Here is a 20,240-nt window from a genome sequence, read left to right on the forward strand (position 1 = left end):
TGTATTTCAGATATTAATTCTTGTCTGTTTTCCCTGTTGCAAATATCTTTTTCCAGTCATCCTACTCTTTTGTTTGTTTACGGTTTTATTTTATTTGAAGAAATGGTTTCCTGGACCAAAAAGTGGAAGAAGGAAAAAAAAGAAAACCACCAGTTTGAACATCCTTCTTCTAACTTAACTTTTGTCATCATTAGTTTAATAAGAGCTAGTCATTTTGCATTTATTCAACAAATATTTACTGAGCAGCAACTATATGCCAGGTATTGTACTAAACTTAAGGATACAGCTGTGAATAAGACAACTATGATCATTATCCCTTAATTTTCTTAAAATCATCTTCAAGATGTCAGTCAGATCTCCTGTCAGACCTCAGGCTTCCAGGCAAAAAAATTATATGAAACCCCTAGAAAGTCTGAGCTGAAAGGGGCTGTGGAAGTTTTTTCTGATGTCTTCATTTTAGAGATGGAGACACTCAAGTCTAGACTTGTAGGGCCCGTCCCTAAAGGGTTCCCCAAACCTTAGGTGATCCAGAGGCTCTTTGATCCATCCTATTTCCTAGCAGTCTTTAGGATCTTCCCTGGAGATCTTGGCTATGATTTATATCCCATATGAAGGCAGTACTTATAGATTAATGCACTGGATCTAGACTTCTAGATCAGTCTTTGTGGGTTTAAGAACAAAGTGAAATGGATGGGCAACCTTCCTTGGCTGTTATCATAGCAGTGCCAGGGCTGATTCATGCCAATTGGGACAGATTTGATAACACACACAGTACTCTTAGCTATTCTGTGGCTGTCTTCCCACCCATGCCCACTTTACTTCTAGGAGGCAGAGGTGAGGCTCTGAGAAACTGCCTCTTTGAATCAGTTCACACCTAGTGCCATAGCACCCTATTCTGTCTTACTATTTAGTTGGGGTCGGAGGGTGTTTGAAGCATGCCTAACAGTAAGAACTACAGACTCCTGTTTGCTCTGCCTTGTGACAGGCCTTCAGAGGGCCCCTAAGTCTTCTCCAGAACAAACAGACTTGATTCCTTCCACCGTTTTTTATGGCGATGTTTTGCAGGCTCCTCCCTACCCTGATCATTCCTCTCTGGCTGTGTACTATTTTCTTGATGTTCCTCTGAAAAGAGCAGGTGGAAGGGCTCAGAATTGAATGATGCACTCCTGCAGTGGTGAGACTACCTTCCAATTACCTCTCAATCTGTTTCTTTTCTTTTTTTCTAACTTAAAATAGCATTAGGTTTTTTGGCAGTCACATTTTGCTGCCAGCTCATTTTAAACTCACATACCCTCAAAAGTGAGTGAATGCAAAGAGCCAAGTATTGACTGACCCCTAAGCCAAACCTCTGTTCATCACTAATGTGGAAAATTTGATAGTCATCAGGCCAGTCAAGAGAAGGAGATAATGCAAAAAAGCAAGACTCCAGGGAACTCGTCATCTCTCATGGCTTTTCTTCTCCCAGAAGCCTAGGTAGTTGTGTGATATAGGGGTTAAAGGTGACATTTTGGGGTTCTCCAGCTACTCTCATATTCTTATGTCCCACCCCTTATTTCCTTGATAAGGGCAATTTCTATCTATTATTTGTAATCCTTTCAGCAAGTCATGCATCTTAAACACTATGGCTAGAGGAGATTTTGAGAAGACATTGGATTCCCCCCACCGCATTTCCTTGATAATATTGCACTCAAGGCTACCTTCCTGTAGCTGTATTTTCTTTTGTTTATGCTCTCTGGCAAAGACTTTTTTCCCATTTTTAATCATGAGGACAATTTAAAAAATAGCATTAGAAGAGGCTTATAAAATAGGAACAAAATCAATCAGAATCTACCAAATATAACAGAATTGTTTGCACTTTTGCATAATTCCTTCAAATCTGTCTCTATGTATATGTATTTAGAGTTGTAATCATAGTGATATATTATTTCATGTCCTGCTTTTTAACATTATATCCAAACACATTTCCATGTTTCTACACAGTCTTCCTAATCATTTTAATGGCTGTATAATATTCCATTGAGTTAAGTGTACCAGAATATTTATTTACAGTCTAGCATTAGCTTTAAAAACAATGGTTGATAAAACACTCTAGGGTTCCATCATCCTGTGGGCAGTTACATTCTTCCTAATATATAGCTTAATTAACATACATAATCTAATAGAAAATGATTTCCTTTACAATGGCAATGAACAGCATATTTGGGGAATTAGGAAGCTGGACTGACATCTCCATCTATTCTCTTTCCCAGGGACCACTTTTTCCTTTTTCATTTCTGTAACATTCCATGATGAAGTTGAGCTTTAGCATCCTTGTTGCATTTTGGGAATATCATGGTGTTTGGTTCCTTCCCTAAGACCTTTCAAATGGGAGCAGTGGATAAAACTATTATTTCCTGAACTGGCTTCCTAGGGGATGAATGAGCTGTCCAGGCTGGCTTCTTTTCTCTCCCAGTGTGGTGACTAACCAGTACCTACTGTTTACTCAAAAGTGACACACTGAATGTGACATTGTTACCAAGTTTTCCCCCCAGCTTTGTGCCCAGACCTACTGTAGGGAGAAAAAGTAGGAGTGGGGTGAGGAAGCCTGTTTCCCACTTAATATTGAGATGATATACTCACTGCTCTCCCTGCTCCGTTGTAGCTAAGACACTTCCATAGGTGGTAGGGTGTGTGTGTGAGAAACAGACACATAGATGGACCAAGCCCTGAGAGTTACATATTAGGCAAGGAGGGACCTACAGGAGTTTATTGCCTCTCTCACTATTAGCCAAGGAAAGCCTTTTGGGGAGATAGAATTAGGGGAGCTACTTCAGTGAAAGGAGTGGAGCCAAAATGATATTCTGTGAATAGAGGACATTTTCTTCCTATTCAAGAGTTGGATATGAAAGTGTAAAGCTAGGGCTTACAGACCCCTCAAGTTTGTTGCACAGACTGGGTCACAAATCCTCCACACGCAGGTCTGTGAGCTAGGTAATAGAAAAAATAAAGGTCCTGAGAGCCATGGATATAGAAAAATGAATGGGTTTTATTCAGATCTACAAACAACTGGCCTAGTGTCTTCTCTGAGAGTTCTGAGAAGCACTGTGGATCAGAGCTCTTAGTCTTTTATAGGTAAGTCCATAACCCTGGACACCTGGGTGCCCATATGCAATTACATTAAGTAGTAACAAGGAACACCTGAGGATATTTACAGCAAATACTCAGCAAGATTCTAAACATCTGAGGGTCCCTGACCATTTTCCTATTTTTTCCCAACAGAAAGAATGCAGGAAATCTTGAGCATGCCAGGCAATGAGGGCAGAGCATTAGTTAAATAGATGTCAACATAGGCACAGACTATTAATTTGCAAACTGTTATGGGGCGTCTACTAATTAATGGTTGAATTGTAGGGGGATGAGAGATAAGGGAAGTGAAATTGGGGTGAGGGTTGGTAAAGGACATTGAAGGCAGGGATGAGGATCTTCTTGGAGTATGCCCCAATGACTTCATTGGCAGCTGTGTTAGGGGAGACAAAGTGAGGGTAGTGACAGGACCACATGTGGTAGTAAATCAGTCACTACAACACTCCTCATCAGGGGCTCAACACTTAAGAAAGGTATTAAGAAAACTGCACTTATGGGGCTGGCCCGGTGGCGCACTGCTACAGTGCACCGCTTGGGAGTGCAGTGGCGCTCCCGCCGAGGGTTCGGATCCCACATACAGACTGGCGGCTCACTGGCTGAGCGAGATGCGGGCGCAACACGGAGGGTTGTGATCCCGTTGCCGGTCCCGGTCCGGTACGGGCGCGACACTGAGGGTTGCAATCCGTTGCCAGTCACGAAAAAAAAGACAAAAAAGGAAAAAAAAAAACTGCACTTAGCTTTTATATGAAAGAAAGTGACTGTAATTCATTCTCACTGAGAACATTTTTACATGCTAATGATTTCTAATGAGGACAGTAACCATCATTTTAAAAATCCACACCAGTAGGTTTAGAATGGAAGACCTAGGTTAGATTATGGCTTTTTTTGCCCAGACTTAGTGTGTTCTGAGTTTGGCTATGTGACCTCAGTGCTGTCTTATCAGACCTAGAATCTTTGTATGCCTTCTTCTCTTTCATCAGTGGCTAGCTGTATTAATTCATCCGTTTATTCACAAATGTGTCCTAAACACCTACCTGGTTAGAAATACCATGTCCAGGCACTCATGCTGGCTGACTGGCTGGCTGAGCTTATCCAAATGATCTCTTCTGGCCAGCTACCTTAGATAGCTGAGACATTTGCTTTAAGAAATGGTTTGGTATTTTGTCAATTCCTGTTCCCTGGTCTGTGGGTATTTTGTTTTTACTTCCAGTTCTGTGTTGGATTATTTGCTGTTCCTACCACTTAAACTCTGCACTGGAACTAATTTGTTGTCCTTTGCTTACTTCTAAAATGGGGGAACTTCCTGTAGGGACCAGCACTTGAGCTCTGTGGTTGAGCTAAATTGTTGTTTTGCTGCTGATTCCCTGGGGAAGGCTTTTTGTGCAGCTCAGGTCTTAATGGTTGACTTTATAGGTACCTCTGACTCTCCTGAAATCCAGTACACCTGGGTTGTGTAGAAGCTCTGTTCCAGGCCTGAGTCTTTTTGGCAAATTGCACTCCCAGCAGTTCTATGTTCCTGACCAGTCTCCACTGAGTGGTCCTGCACTGATTGGGGGGCAGATCAGCTATCCTTGCTATGCCCCAGTGGGCCCGTCTCCCCCACCGCCCACACTCCAAACACTTCCCATGGGACAGGCCATGCACCCGTCCCTGGTGATGACTCACCGGCCTCTGAGTGGCTCCTTTTTTAGAGTTGTTGTCGCTCCTCACTTCTGTGTGGGTCCACAGGAACCCTATTAGTGGTCTTGTTGGCCTGGGGGCAACCAAGGCCCTCTTCTCCCCTGCAGTCTCCAAGCAACTTCATCCAAAGGGCACAGCTGCAGCTTTTGCCAGCTCCTGCTCTGTGCACTCAGCAGCTCCAGCCTTGAAGCGGCTGGGGCTTGAAAAGATTGAGTGGTTCTTTCTTTCTCTTGTTGTGGCTTCTCCTGTCTTCATGCACTCCATAGATCTCTCCTTCTCTTCCCCTGATCTTTAGTGGCCCCAGCTTGGCTGTCATTGCTTTTTAATAGTTGTAAATTGTTTGATTTGTGGGAGAGAGTGATGCTGGTGACCATCTATTCTGCCATCTTGACCAGAAGCCAATTCCTGTTCCCTTATGGGAAGTTTTCCTGCCCTGGCCTCTGTTGCCAAATTATTGTCAATGTTATTACGACCTTTTGGGCTGGTCCTATAAGGAATAGAACTTTAGAGATGTGAATGGACCCAGCTAAATCAATAGCTACAAAAACAAGTGAAAATGCTTGTATTCAAGCAGCTTCTGGGAAAGAGCCCTTTGACTTTTGGGGTCCTTGTCATACAGAAGGGTGGAAAAAGCCCTACACTCTGGAGTCTTTGCAATCTGAAGAACTTTTCTGGAGATCCAGTTTTCCTAATTACTCACTGGTAGAGTGGCTTCCTTCTCTAAACCTCAGTTCCCTCATATGAAAAATGGAAATGATTATTTTCTGCCTACTTTATGGAACTGAAGTGCAGCTCCCAAGTGTTTAGGAAGTGGTAAAGTCCTCTGGGAGTAGTGAACATCCTTAGCCAGGGCTTTTCCTTTGTCTGCAGGGCTACCTGAAGCAGTGCCGGAAAAGAAGAGACATGTTCAGTGATGAACAGCTGAAGGTAATCTTTGGGAACATTGAAGACATCTACAGGTTTCAGATGGGCTTCGTGAGAGACCTGGAGAAACAGTACAACAATGATGACCCCCACCTCAGTGAGATAGGACCCTGCTTCCTAGAGCACGTAAGCATTCTATCCTTTTGGGGAGGATTTTTTTTTGAGGGTCTGTTTTATTTTATCTTATCAGTATACAATGTAGTTGATTTTCATGTCCCTTTACCAGTTCTTCTCTCCCACCTCCCACCCATCAACATCATATGTGTTCACTTGTCTTAACAAATTCAAGGAATTGTGATTGTAGATGGAAAGTATCTCAACATAATTAAAGCCATGTATGATAAGCCCACTGCCAATATCATCCTGAATGGTGAAAAGCTGAAAGCTTTTTCTTTAAGAACAGGAACTAGACAAGGATGCCCACTCTCACCACTCCTATTCAACATAGTGTTGGAAGTACTAGCCAGAGCAATCAGAGAAGGGAAGGAAATGAAGGGCATCCAGATTGCAAAAGATGAAGTCAACCTGTCCCTCTTTGCAGATGACATGATCCTATATATCAAACAGCCTAAAGCTACAAAAAAACTCTTAGATTTGATAAATGATTTCAGCAAAGTTGCAGGATACAAAATCAACACACAAAAATCGGTGGCATTTCTATAGTCCAACAGCGAACATGCAGAAAAAGAAATCAAGAAAGCTAGCCCATTTACAATAGACACCAAAAAAATACAATACTTAGGAATAAAGTTAACAAGGATATGAAAAATCTCTACAATTAGAACTACAAACCACTGTTGAGAGAAATTGGGGAGGGTTTTGAGAGACGTTAGGAAGCAACAGAAGGAGTATCTGAGCTGTCTGGTTCTGTTCTGCTTTGTCCTGTGGTGGGGAATGGATTCTTCTCTGGCCTTGATTTTGACCTCTGGTCTCTGGCCAGGGTATGAGGACTTAGGAAGGTGCTATGATATATCCTAGGTTTTTCTTCCTTTACCATTCCCCTCCCCTCTTCCTCTCCTTCCAGACAGTTACCAGTACGAGATTTCTTTAGCTTCTCTTTTCTGTTCCTGTTGGGTTCAGTTTCCATGAGACCCAGTGTTTTGGGAGGAACTCAACATATTCATTGCATGGAGAATCCAGGATTCTGAGAAATAGGAGGGACCACAGTTAGTGAGAAGTAGGCCTCTGCCAGGCATTTAGGGTAGAGCACTGGGGTAGGGGACGTGACAAGTGTAGGAAAAGGGGCCGTGGACTTAGAGAAGGAGCACTAGGAGACAGGACAGTGAGGATTTGAGTCCCGTGTCTGTAGTGACTATTTGGGTAACTTTGGGAAATTTCCTTACCCACTTTGGGCTTCAGTTTTTTCATTTAGACTATTGAGAAGGTTTCAGTATATGACATCTGTGGTTCTCTAACATCTTTTGAGTCTCATTCGCAGGCAACCTAGTTGTTTTGACAACCCTTCTCACCCCTTTTATATAAAGTATTTTTTTAAAGAGGTAATACATGCGCATGATACAAAATTCAAATGATACGCAAAAGTGTGCAGCTAAAAGTAAGTCCTCTTGGAAATTTTCCTGCTCTTCTTATGGGAATGTGTTTTGGGGGGTGGGGGCAGTCTTTAAGACCACTCTGTGTTCAACAATTTGCTAGGAGGACTCACAGGATTCAGCATGTAGTTATACTCATGGCTATCATTTATCATAGTGAGAGGATTCAAAGCAAAATCAGCAAAAGGAAAAGGTACATTGGGACAAAGTCCAGAGAAAATCAGATGCAGACTTCTAAGAGTCTTGTCCCAGTGGAGACACAGAATACTCTTAAATCACTTAGGAATAAGTTGTGACAACATATGTGAAATGTTATCTGCTAGGGAAACCCATTAGAGACTCAGTGCCCAGGGTTTTTATGGAGGGCTGGTCATGTAGGAACCCTCTGCCTAGCATGTACCAAAATTCCAGACCCCCAGAAGGAAAGCAAGTGTTTGGCATAAACCACATTGTGTGTGTAGGCACATTGAGTCATTCTTATTAGGGAATTGTGGGGAACCCTCTTGAGATCCAAGTTCCAGGATGGCAGTCAAGCCCTTTAAGTAGGGCTTTCTAAAGATAGCAGTCTCTAGTCTGATATGATAACTCTTTTCTGCATGATATGTAAAGTGATTCAGCCATTCCACAAAGCATGTGGGCAGTATTTATAAAAGCTAACTAAGCATGTCTGTGACCTAATGGTTCCATTCCTGAATGTATATCTGAGAGAAATTCTCACAGAGGTCCATGAGGGAGCATGTACAAGGCTGTTGATTGTATGGCAGTGTTTTGTGTGGTAGAGTATAGTTAGAAGCAACTTAGGAATTTATCACTAGGGAGATGAATAAGTGGATAATAAACATGGAGAAAGCTTATTGTAGGGTATTATGTAGCAAGAAACAGCAGACTAGATGTATGTACCTTATAGCAACATAAAAATATCACAGTGTGGAGTGTGGAAGGTAGAATATGGAACAGTGGTTCTCAACTGGGGGCTGCCTTGTGCATTGAACAGCATTCCTGGTTTTCTCTACCTGTTAGATGCCAGTAGCACCTCCGCCGCCCCACCTGGGGGAGGTATGTCACCTGTTGTGACAATGAAAATGTCTTCAGACATTGTCACGTGTCCCCTAGGAAACAAAAAAAAACCTCTGTTATATTGAAATGATCATATACTTTTACCCTTCAATCTGTTAATGTGGTGAATTTGGATTTAATGATTTTCTTATGTTAAATGAACATTGCATTACTGGGATAAATTTCACCTAATAACTGTATATTATCCTTTTTAATGTATTATTCTGCCTTTTTAAAAAAATTAGATTGTTTAACCTTTTATTAGTTCTAGGATTTCATTTTCTATCAGCTTTATTTAGGTGTAATTTATATTGAATAAGATTCACCAATTTTTAGTGTATGTTTTGATGAGTTTTAACAAATGTATATACTTGTGTAACCACCATCATAATCAAGATATAGAACATTTCTATCAGTATATAAAGTTCTCTCATTCTCCCTTTGCAGTCAATCTCTGCGCCAACCCCTGGCGCCTGGAAAACACTGATCTGCTTTTTGTTATCATAATTTTGTTTTTTCTAGAATGCCATATAAATGGAATCATATAGTAGGTAATCTTTTGTGTTTAGCTTCTTTCATTTAACCTAATGCCTTTGATCCATGTTGTACGTGTTGGTAGTTGTTTCTTTTTCATTCCTTAGTAGTACTCCTTTGTACGGATATACCACCCATTCACCAATTAATGTACATCTAGGTTGTTTCCAGTTTTGAGCTGTTATGAATAAAGCTTTTATGAACATTCTAGTATAAGATTTTTTGAGAATATATGTTATAATTTTTCTTGGGTAAATACCTAGGGTTAGGATTGCTGGGTTTCATAGTAGATGTTTCTTTAACTTATATAAGATAATGTCAAATTGTTTTCTAAAGTTGCTATACATTTTGCATTCTCACTACTAGTATATGAGTTCTCGTTGCCCCACATGGTCATTAGCACTTGATATTATTGGTATTTTTTATTTTAGCCATTTGAATAGGTGTGTAGTGGCATCTCACTGTGGTTATAATTTGCATTTCCTAATGTATAATGATGTCGAGCATGTTTTTCATGTGTTTATTGCCATCTGTATAAAATCTTTGAAGTGTCTGTCCATGTCTTTTGCCCATTTTTAAGTAGGTTATTTGTTTTCTTATTGTTTAGTTTTGAGAGTTGTTTATATATTCTGTTTACAAGTCCTTTTTCAGATATGTTATTTACAAATATTTTATCCCAGTCTGTGGCTTAGCCTTTAATTTTCTTAAGTGTCTTTTGAAAAGCATAAACTTTAAATTTTGTTGAAATCCAGTTTAGCACTTTTTCTTTATGGTTCACACTTCTTGTGTCCTACTTAAGAAATCTTTGCCTAACCCAAGGTCACAAAGATTTTTTCCTTTTTTTTTTTTATAGAAGTTGTATAGTTTTATTTCTTACATTTAGGCTTATGATCCCTTTTGAAGTAATTTTTATGCATGGTCTAAAATAAGAGTCAAGGTTAATTTGTTTCTGTATGGATATCCAGTTCCAGTACAAAGAATACCCATACACCATTTACTCAAATTCACCTGTTAACATTTTACCACTTTTGTTTTATAATTTGAGCATGGTCTTCCTTTCTTTCCTGACTCTCTCCTTTTTCCCCCTCTCTTTATATGCATATTTATGTATAAATACATTCTTACATACATACACACACTCATACACACACACACACACACACACACATATATCTATAGTTTTTTTTCCCCCTCATTCATTAGTGTTTAACTTGCACATATCCTGGTCTTTTTACCCCTAAATACTTCAAGGTGTGTTTCCTAAGGGATATTTTATGGAGATAATTTGAGGCTCTGGATGATGTGATTCCTTCAAAGATACTTATAATTTTTTTCAGCTTTTCTGGCTGTTCTCCATGGCAGGATTTGCCTAAAACAACTTAGTCTGTCATTGCCAAAAGTAGAATCTCTGATCTATCTCTTCTTATGACTCAGTACCAGAGTTTTATACCCATGCTGTGTTTTACTCTTGTTAGGGCCAGTCTCTCCTCATTACCCTTCTTTCCCAGAATTTCCTTACTGTTCCTACTTATTCTTTTTTTCTATATGAACTTTATAATCAATTTGTCTAGTTACCAAATAATTTATTTTGCTATTTTTACTATTATATTATGAATCAATTTAAGAATAATTGACATTGTTATCATTTTAATATTCCTGCATAAGTATATGATCTGCGTTTCTATTACTTTATGACTTCTTTTGGGGTCCTCAGCAGCCTTTCTTTTTCCTTTTTTCCTCTGCCCACAGCAAGATGGATTCTGGATATACTCTGAGTATTGTAACAACCATCTGGATGCCTGCATGGAGCTCTCCAAGCTGATGAAGGACAGCCGCTACCAGCACTTCTTTGAGGCCTGTCGCCTCTTGCAGCAGATGATTGACATTGCTATTGATGGTTTTCTTTTGACTCCTGTGCAGAAGATCTGCAAGTATCCCTTACAGTTGGCCGAGCTCCTCAAGTATACTGCCCAAGACCACAGGTAAGGGACTGAGAGACGTAGAGTGAGGGAGGGAGCTTCTTCTACATATTGATCCTTGTTGAGAATATATATCCTTTTGCCATTTCTGAGATTCTGTTATCTTTTCTGCTAAATAGCATGATGCATTCTTGCTTACCTCAGAGGCTATCCTGTGTAAGTGAGGTAATGCTTTCGAGAGTTGCTTGTAAAGTTGTAAATATGTATGCATCATCATTATTACACAGCTTGGATCCTACCTTCAGGGAGTTTATAGCTTGGTCCTTAGTACTGAGCTCAGCCAAATGAATCAACCCTGATGCAATAATTGTTCAACTGTATATCCCACTCTGATAGATTCAAATGTACTGGTGACAGCCTGTCCAACTTGTACTGACCCTAGGTTCCTTCTGTCAGGCCACATCCCTAGTCATCTTTAGCTTTTTCTACCTTCCTCTGCCCCACCACAACTGTACCTTTCACATAGACCCAGAGTATGGGCTGGGGAAAATAGACTTGAGACTTCCCCTAATGTTTTTTCAAAGTTTTAAAGTATTTTCAAGAAAACTAACCTGACAAGGATAACATAGCTTATCCCTCTCTGAATGGAAATGATGCTCCTCATCTACTAGTAAGGCACATACTGGGAGTAATCTCCCATAATGGAGAAGGCCTACAGTGAACCATCCCCACTCTTTCACATGCCTTACCTCATGACCTAGAGCCGCCAGCCTGTTTTTAGCCTGCCTTTAATTGGTGTTAAATCCCTGACTTTAGATTTGTTGGCCCAACTCTCAGCTCTCTTCCTCAGAATGAGCACTCCAAGAAGAAAGAAGGCCTTTGTCCAATTTCCCTTAGCTTTCTGCCTGATTCTTATTAGGCCTGCTTCCTACTTTCATTTGGCTCTGTTGCCTGGTGTCCTTGGGCTGACTTTCAGACCTAGGTGCCTAAGGTCATGAGTGTGCACCAGCTGGTTTGGTTTATGTTGAGCTTCTAGGCCAATCCCCGGGCTCATTTTTGAGTTGATGTTTCTTCTTTAGCAAATCATGGGTCATGTGCTTTAGTGGCTCTGGAGTCCTAGGTGGATTTCAGATTTTAACCTAAATGTCATGGCACTGGATTCTCTTTTTATGTGAGTAACAAGGCCAGTAATAGCTCTGCCTCCACGCCCTGTTGACTGTGAAGGAGGCAAGTAGAGTAGGATCTTGCAAAGGAGGACTCTACTCCCTTCTCCCTGTGGCAGTTTACTAGGTGGAGCAGGATTGGGGGTGCTTATTAGACATGAAATTTGGAGGTGACTAAGTCCTACTTGAACAGACTTGATATAGCCCATTGCCAGGACTGAGTTACAAGTTTTCTAAGCATAACATATTTTGTGAGGGCTAGTAACATTGAAGAATCCCCACTAAAATTAAAATATTTGAAAATGAAAAATAGAAATGGTACCTAGAATGGAAAGGCTCTCCCTTCTAGTCAGATTTGTCATTCTGTGGCTGGAAAGATTGAGGCTCAGAAAAATAAATAACACAGAGACAGTCTTTGGTGAAGCAGGGACACAAAGCATAAGCAGTGGTCTGGGAATCTGGCTACTTGAGTTCTTCAGATAATTTTTGTGCTCAGGAAGGTTTGTGAGTCAATGTAGTACCCAGTCTGGAAGGCCTTTTCCAGTTCTGCCAGCCCATGTTGCCATGATCCTAAATGACCTCCACAGTTGTACTCCATGGTACTAAGTGACCAGAAGCAGTGACTTTTTAACCTAAATCTCAATTGAGCAGCCTTCAGACCTTTGCCTTTAAAACCTGGATATTCAGAGTGGTTCTTAAATATCTGTATTACATCTTCTCACCTACCTACTTCCTGAGTATCCATTCTGTGGAACCTAGCAGGAGGCTCTAAAAATCATACTTGTGGACTGATAATATTCACTAGGTAAATTACTTATTGTATAATTGACCTTAAGAGTCCCAGAAAGGCCATCTTTCAAGCACAACCCAAAGCTATGTTAGTTTCTTTGGCCAAAGCAACTCCAGGGCATTGCTGGGTTTGGTGGGAGCCAGCAAGATAGAATATCTGCCTAGGATTTGCCATTTTGGTGCTCCTTAACCTTGCAGCTAGATACCTTACCTCAAAACCCTTTTGTTCTATGGGTCCCTGTTCCCCTCGCCTCCCACCCCCGGACTTCTGAGTGCTGAGAAAGTAGTTCAGGCAGTAGCAGGCTACATCAATCCCTATCCTTCTTCAGGGTGACCTGCTGGGCCCAGCACTACCACAGGACATGAGCAACCCTACTTGGGAGGCCTCAGGAAGCTGTATTAATAATGACAGCTGCTGCCCATGCATGTCAAGAGCAGCTTGGATTTGAAAGCAATTAGAGGCTGCTGCTAGTTTAGAGGCTTAGTCAGATAGGTGTTCAGATAGGTAGCTTGAAATACAATTAGAGTGGCCTCTGAAAAAGAAGATTAGATGGAGAGTGTATTAGTCCATTTAGGTTGCTTCTAACAAAATACTTGGAACTGGGTAATTTATAAGAAAATTAAATTTATTGCTTATGGTTTCTGAGGCTGGGAAGTCCAAAGTGGCAGCTCGGTGGTGGCGACAGTGACCCAGGGGTCTCACATTCTGAGATGGTGGAAGCAGAGAGAGCAGAGAGAGCAAGACAGACTCTCCTCTTCTTTTAAAGCCCTCGGAACCACGCCCCTGATCACCATTTTTAATCCATTCACTACTGCACTGCCCTACAATCCAATCACCTCTTCAAGGCTCCACCTTTCAATTACCATAATAGGATTTCCCACTTTCTTAACAATCACAGTGGGGGCTAAGTTTCTAATACATAAAAATGTGGGGGATACAATTAAAGCTTCAGTGAGTTTTGGGGGTACATAATTCAATCCACTACAGAGAGTGACAAATGGAGACTAATACTGCCTTTGCTTATAGAAGGGTGACGTACTTCCCGCACCTCACCTTCCTTAAGCTAGCAAGAAGTAAGACTGTATATAAGAAGGAGGTTGGCTGACATGTCAGAAACTAGAAAATCTTAGTTCTGTCACTCTTCAATAGGGGGTGGGCCCAGACCTCATCTGAGGGCCTAAGGGCTCTGACCTGCATTCAGACTGGACCACAGCTATTTTCTTATTCTCTCACCCACCTCTAAAGCTAGTGGGACAGGTTAGAGATGGGGACATTACTGTTCTAGCCATTGTGAAAAAGACAGCCAGTGAAAAATGGCAAAAATAGTATGGGATAGTGGCAGTGATGAATCCACAGGTGGGCAATACTTGGAGTCAGGCAGAGGTAATGAGCATTCTCCTGCCAGCACTCTCCAGTAGAATTTTCTGCAGTGGTGTAAATGTTCTGTATCTGTGCTGTCTAGTACAGTAGTCAATGACCATATGTGATTTGAGTACTGAGAAATGTAGCTAGTGCAACTGAGGAACTAAATTTTTAATATTATTTAATTTTAATTAGATGTGGCTAGTGGCTACCATTATTAGACAGTACAGGTCTATGCTTCTCATAAAGTGGCTTAAAGCACTGATGCCCTCAAATCAGAGGAAGGAAAGGCACAGGTAACAGAAAATGGGCCCAAAGAGCAGGAGTACTTATTTATTTATTTTATTAATATTGTTATTTTTTTTTTACATTCTATGATGTTGTTGTGGAGCAGTTGGGAGGGAGGAGGAGAGGGGAAATGGGAAGGAAATAGGATGGAAGAAGGAAGGAGGAGGGGCGAATTGAGGCCTGTGCCACCCTCCTCATTCCCACAGAGGAGACCAGGCAGCTTCTACAAGTGGCTTGATCTTTGCCAGGCTGGGTGCAGATGTCAAGGGGGTGTAGCAAAAGCCCTTGCCCCCCACAACTCCAGCTCAGGAACCCAGAGCCCTTCTTGCTGTGGCTTGGGGATTGTCATTGGGCTGGTTGTGTGTGTCAGGGAGGCATGGCCAAAGCCCTTGGCCCTCCACCACCCTAGCTTGGGAGAGCCTGGGGTGCTTCTTGTGGCAGCTTGGTGGTTATCACTGGACTAGTTGTGTGGTTTGGGGGGCATGGCTGAGGCCCTCAGCCCCCCACCACCCCAGCTTTGGGAGAGCCCAGGGCGCTTCTTGTGGCAGCTCGGTGGTCATCGCTGGGCTGGTTGTGCATGTCAAGAAGGCATGACAGAGGGCCTTGGCCCCCCACTGCCACAGCTTAGGAAAGCCCGGAGCACTTCCTGCGGTGGCTCAGTGGTAGTCACTGGGGTGGTTGCACGTGTCAGGGGTGTGTGGCCAAGGCTCTCGGCCCCCACCCTCAGGACTGGTTGTGGGTGTCGGGGGTCATGGCTGAGGCCACCAGCCCTCCCTGCTTTCAGGCTTGGTAGGCGAGGGGACTTCTGGTCCTTCTAGGTGTTATAGGTGTTCTTTGGTGAAATGAGACTTTTACTAGTTCATCTCAAACTTCATCTCTGGTTGTGGGTACTTTGTTTTTTCTTCTAGTTCTGTGTTGGATTATTTGCTGTTTCCACCACTTAAACTCTGCACTGGAACTAATTTGTTGTCCTTTAGTTACTTCCAAAATGGGAGAACTTCCTGTGAGGACCAGTACTTGAGCTCTGTAGTTGAGCTAAATTGCTGTTTTGTAACTGATTCCCCAGGCAAGGCTTTTTGTGCAGCTCAGGTTTTAATAGTTGACTTTATGGGAACTTCTGGGTCTAGTGAGATCTGGTGCACCTGGGTTGTGTAGAAACTCTGGTCTGGTCCTGAGTCTTTTCATCAGTCTGCACCCCATGCAATTCTGTATTCCTGACCAATCTCCTCTGAGTGGTCCTACGCTGACTGGGGGCAGATCAGCTGTCCTTGCTGTGCCCCTGTTTTCCCCTGGCCACCGCCCGTGCTCCAAACATTTCCCATGGGGTGGGCCATGCTTCAGTCCCTTGCGATGACTCACCAGCTTCTGTGAGTGGCTCATTTTTTTTCAGTTGTTGTGGCTCTTCACTGCTATGTGGGTCCACAGGAACCCTATTAGTGCTCTTGCTGGCCTGGGGGCCACCAAGGCCCTCTTCTCCCCTGCCACCTCCAAGCAACTTCACCCAAATGGCACAGATGTAGCTTTTGCCAGCTCCTGCTCCATGCACTCAGCAGCTCCAGCATGGAAGTGGCCAGGATTTGAAATGGTTGGAGTGGCTTTTTCTTTATCTCATGGCTTCTCCTGCCTTCATGCAATCTGTAGGTCTCTCCTCCTCTTCCCCTGAGCTCTAGTGGCCCCAGGTTGCCTGTCATTGCTTTTTTATAGTTGTAAGTTGGTTGATTTGAGGGAGAGAGTGACACTAGGGACAGTCTATTCTGCCATCTTGACCAGAAGTCCAGGAGTACTTATTTATGTCAGCAGTGTCTATGCTGCAACCACCCCTACTGTCATCACCCTACCATGCTTCTACCATGGTAGGCTCAGACAGTCTTGCCAGATAAAAACTTTGGTGATATTACAGAGCCCCAAAGTTCGCCTTTAGGCTGGAGCAAGTCACTGTAAAGGGTAAAATATAACAGGAACAAATATAATTTTTTCAGTTAGGTCTAAGGAATCAATAGCTCAAGGACAGGCTGAGAGAGATACAACTTCTAGACAGCATGTTTTGGAGAGACTTAGGAAGTGTTAGTAGGCCATAAGATCAATATGATTCAGCAGTGAGATCCAGAAGAAGAACTGATAGTAGCCAATATTCATTGAGGCTCAGAATAAAGAAGCCTTTTCTAACATAGTTGTCTTGAGGCAGAATAGACTGGATAGGAGATGTGAGCATCCTGTCATTGGAAATGATAAAATGCTTTTATGTTTGAGGACCATGGTCCTGGCAAACGTTCAGAGCATAGACTGGAGTGATGGATGCCCAGCTAAAAGGAGGTGCTGCATAGCATCTGTATTGAAGAAAAAGGCAGTTTCTGTACTTTTTCTCCTTTCTTTTTTCTAATTGGTTCTGAGAAATAGAGCAGGTTAATGACCGTAAGGTATTTTCAGCTTCTCCAAGAAAAGGTTTTAAAACTAAACTGTAATGCATTTTTTTTTTGCCTTCTTAGTTTATTGTAGCTCCACTGAATGGCTGAGATCTCACTTTCAATCTGTCTTTCAAAGGATCCATTCAGTTGGAAATCAGATTAGACAAGCAGGTAAAACTGGGCAGGATGGTGAACCCTCAACACATGGGCTATCCAAAGTCTTAGGAAGCTAGCTGAGGGTTGTATTTCTGGGACTAGGGGTTTGGGGAGGCATCCCCCGTGATGTCTCAAATGTTTATATGTGGTAATAATACTGCTGACATTTATTATGGGCCAAGAGTAAAACAGTTTACACAGATTATTGTATTTAATTTATTAAACCTTCAATAAATTCTACTATAATTCTCCCCATTTTATAGAGGAGGAAGCCAAGTCAATGAGAGAGTGAGTGAAACCTGCCAAAGGCAACACAGCTAGTCAGTGACAAAACTGGGGTTTGAGCCTATAGACTCTGGCTTCATACTCTGTATTCTTAACCACTGTGTCATATCTCTATATTGTGTAGGAGGAAAGGTTAGGGTGTTATTTCACAGTGGTTTTGGGCAGAGGCTCCTTAGGTATAGATGGTGGAATAGATGGGAAGTTTCTCTGGATTGTGCCATGTGTGAGCATCCTGTCTTTCTCCTTGGCTGGTTGTGTCAGATAGGACACAAAAATAGTGGTGTAAAAAAGATAGAGGTCTGTTTCTCTCTTATGTGAAAGAAGTCTGCAAGTAGGATATCTATGGTCATAAGAAACTTGGGCTCCTTTCGGCATTCTGCTATCCTATCTCTAGGGTATGGACCTTGTCCTTATGATCCGAGATGACTACTAGAGCCATCATATCCACATTCTAAGCATCAGGATTGAGTAGGCAATAAAGATGTGCTTTCTTTCTTAAAGGATATTTTTTCAGAAGTCCACCTAGCACTTATTTTACATATTATTGGACAACACTTAATCCAATAGGTATCCCTGCTGAAAAAAAGGGTGGGAAATGTAGTTTTTTATTCTAGGTAGCATGTGTTTCCATCTGAAAATCAGGACCGTATTACTAAGGGGGAAGAGGAGAGTGGATATTAGGATTGGCACTGAGCACATTGGTTCTCTGGTGCATTGGTTCATCCAACTTACACTCTTGTGTCTTCACAGTGACTACAGATATGTGGCAGCTGCTTTGGCTGTCATGAGAAATGTGACTCAGCAGATCAACGAACGCAAGCGACGTTTGGAAAATATCGACAAGATTGCCCAGTGGCAGGCCTCTGTCCTAGACTGGGAGGTAGGACTTTTACCAACAAGGGTTTTGGGGAGTCTGAATAGCTTGTCCAAAGCTTCTGACCTTAGCCAAGGATGGACAAAGAGAAATTAGATTTGAAGAATAACAAGAAGGATTTAGATTAGACCCAAGGCAAAACTTCCCGATAATGATAGGTATTGGGTACTTGAATAGCTTTCTAAGAAGATTAGAGAAATCTTTGTGACAGTACTTCATTAAGAAAGGAAAGATTCATCTCTCTGGGTGTTGCCGGGAAACAATTGGGTTGATGATGTAGCCTTTTAAAGCTTTTTCAAGTCCTGGATTTATCCCCACTAGATGCACGCTTGGATAAGAAGTACTACATACTAATTTACTCCCAGATACAGAATACAAGGTTGGTTTTCTTGTTCTTAATGGTGCAGGACAGCCAACATACTTATTTTCCTGTTGGTGAGATCACCTCCCTCCGACACCTCTAGATCTATCCAAGCCTGTGCACTCTAGGCCACAACCCTCATCTCTGCCAAATCCACAGACCAAATTCTGTTTTTATCATCTGCTTTTAAAAATAATCCCTGACAATCTTATATTCCATTGAAAACAGCCATGGCTTCTCTGAACTCAAAAAAGTCTTGAGTGGCTGAAGTCACTAAAGCCTTCCCTTCCTAAGTGCCCACCAAGAGAACCAGGAGTAATAACATTTCACATGTATCTCTCAGGCCCAGCTTGTATAATCTGATAGTCCACAGGCTAACATAACCAAGATGGGAGAGGCTGGACATGCTACCAAGGAAGGGGCAGCAATCTTAAGCCTTGTAGTCACAGTGTAGAGGTAGAGCCAGCTCCCCATTCCACTGGCCTCAACTCAGGTATTATTTTCTGTGATTAAGAGATAGTAATATCTATCTAGCATTTCAGGAAGTTTAGCCCATTCCAAGGGGACTAGGCATTAGCCTTACAAACAGCTACTTAACCAAGGTCCAGGAAAAAAAATCATCTTTCTTTTATTCTGCTACCTCTGTTCTTCCTTAGTGTAGACAGCTGAAAAAGACCACAGTGCTGATCCACTGAAATATTTTGGGGTACTGTTTAAAGGATAATGTCCCCATACAAGAGTAGAACAGCAGTGATTCTTTGAGATGCAGAGAAAGGAATGAATCTATATAAAGAGACCGTCTTGCTCATAAGAGAAGGCCAGTACTGGCTCAGATTTACTAGAAAATCATAGATTCTCCTACCCTTGTGTCTGCTTTGCTTTGGCCAGTTGCCTGATCAGAGGCAGAGGGCTGGATGAAATGACTTCTAGCAGTTCATCAACTCTAAGGCACTCTGAAATTGTGTCTGGTCAGGCCTCTTTCTTTCCCCTCAGCAAGCTTCTTTGTGAGAGGAGGTGCCCAGCAGCAGTTGTTTTCCTATTCCCTGGAACATCTCCCCGCTTCCCAATGCCTAGAAGACCTTCTAATTCCTCTGTGTGCTCTGGGCCTTCAGTCCTTGGAGCAGGGTCTGTGGGGGACCAAGGATAACTTGCAATTCCAAGGTCTACCCAGGGAGCTTTATTAATACCAAACTCGATAGCACTGAGCTATGATATAAAGACTTGGCATCTCAAAAGGAATTTCCTGTGTGTTTGTCTGGGGAACACAAAAAGGCAATTCTGTCAGTTTTTGCCTCCTTTTTTTATCATGATAGATTGGCCCTATAATCTCATCTAAACTTGCACAGCCCTTGCACCCACCTGGTGAAGCCCATCTTCATCTAGGTTGGTGTCTTAGTCCATTCAGACTGCCATAACAAAATACCGTAGATTCATAATCTTAGATGCTGGAAGTTCAAGATAAAGACGCCAGTAGATTCAGTGTCTGGTAACAGCCCACGTCCTGGTTCATAGACAGCCATCTTCTCGTTGTGTCCTCACATGAGAGAAGGGATGAGGGAGCTCTTTGGGATCTCTTTTATAAGGGTACTAATCGCATTCCATTTATAATGGCTCTGCCCTCACGACCCAATCATCTCTCAAAGGCCTCACCTTCAAATACAATCACATTGGGGATTAGGTTTCAACATGAATTTTGAAGGGACACAATCATTTAGTCTATAGGAATTAGTAAAAAGAAAAATTTCTCATGATTCCCTTTTCAGACTCTGG

General features: G+C 42.1%; 1 protein-coding gene across 1 annotated transcript in view; it reads left to right on the plus strand.

Moving 5' to 3' along the window:
• Positions 1-20,240, plus strand: part of LOC103599758 (rho guanine nucleotide exchange factor 9-like) — a gene marked incomplete at its 3' end in the record, with an annotated part of 143,842 nt that overhangs the window by 118,002 nt on the left and 5,600 nt on the right. The window contains exons 4-6 of the mRNA XM_008583916.1: positions 5,674-5,853; positions 10,617-10,849; positions 17,986-18,115. Coding sequence (XP_008582138.1) covers positions 5,674-5,853; positions 10,617-10,849; positions 17,986-18,115 — 543 coding nt within the window. The remainder of the gene's footprint in view (positions 1-5,673; positions 5,854-10,616; positions 10,850-17,985; positions 18,116-20,240) is intronic.

Source organism: Galeopterus variegatus, unplaced genomic scaffold (assembly GCF_000696425.1).
Source record: "Galeopterus variegatus unplaced genomic scaffold, G_variegatus-3.0.2 Scaffold3083, whole genome shotgun sequence".
NCBI lineage: Eukaryota > Metazoa > Chordata > Mammalia > Dermoptera > Cynocephalidae > Galeopterus > Galeopterus variegatus.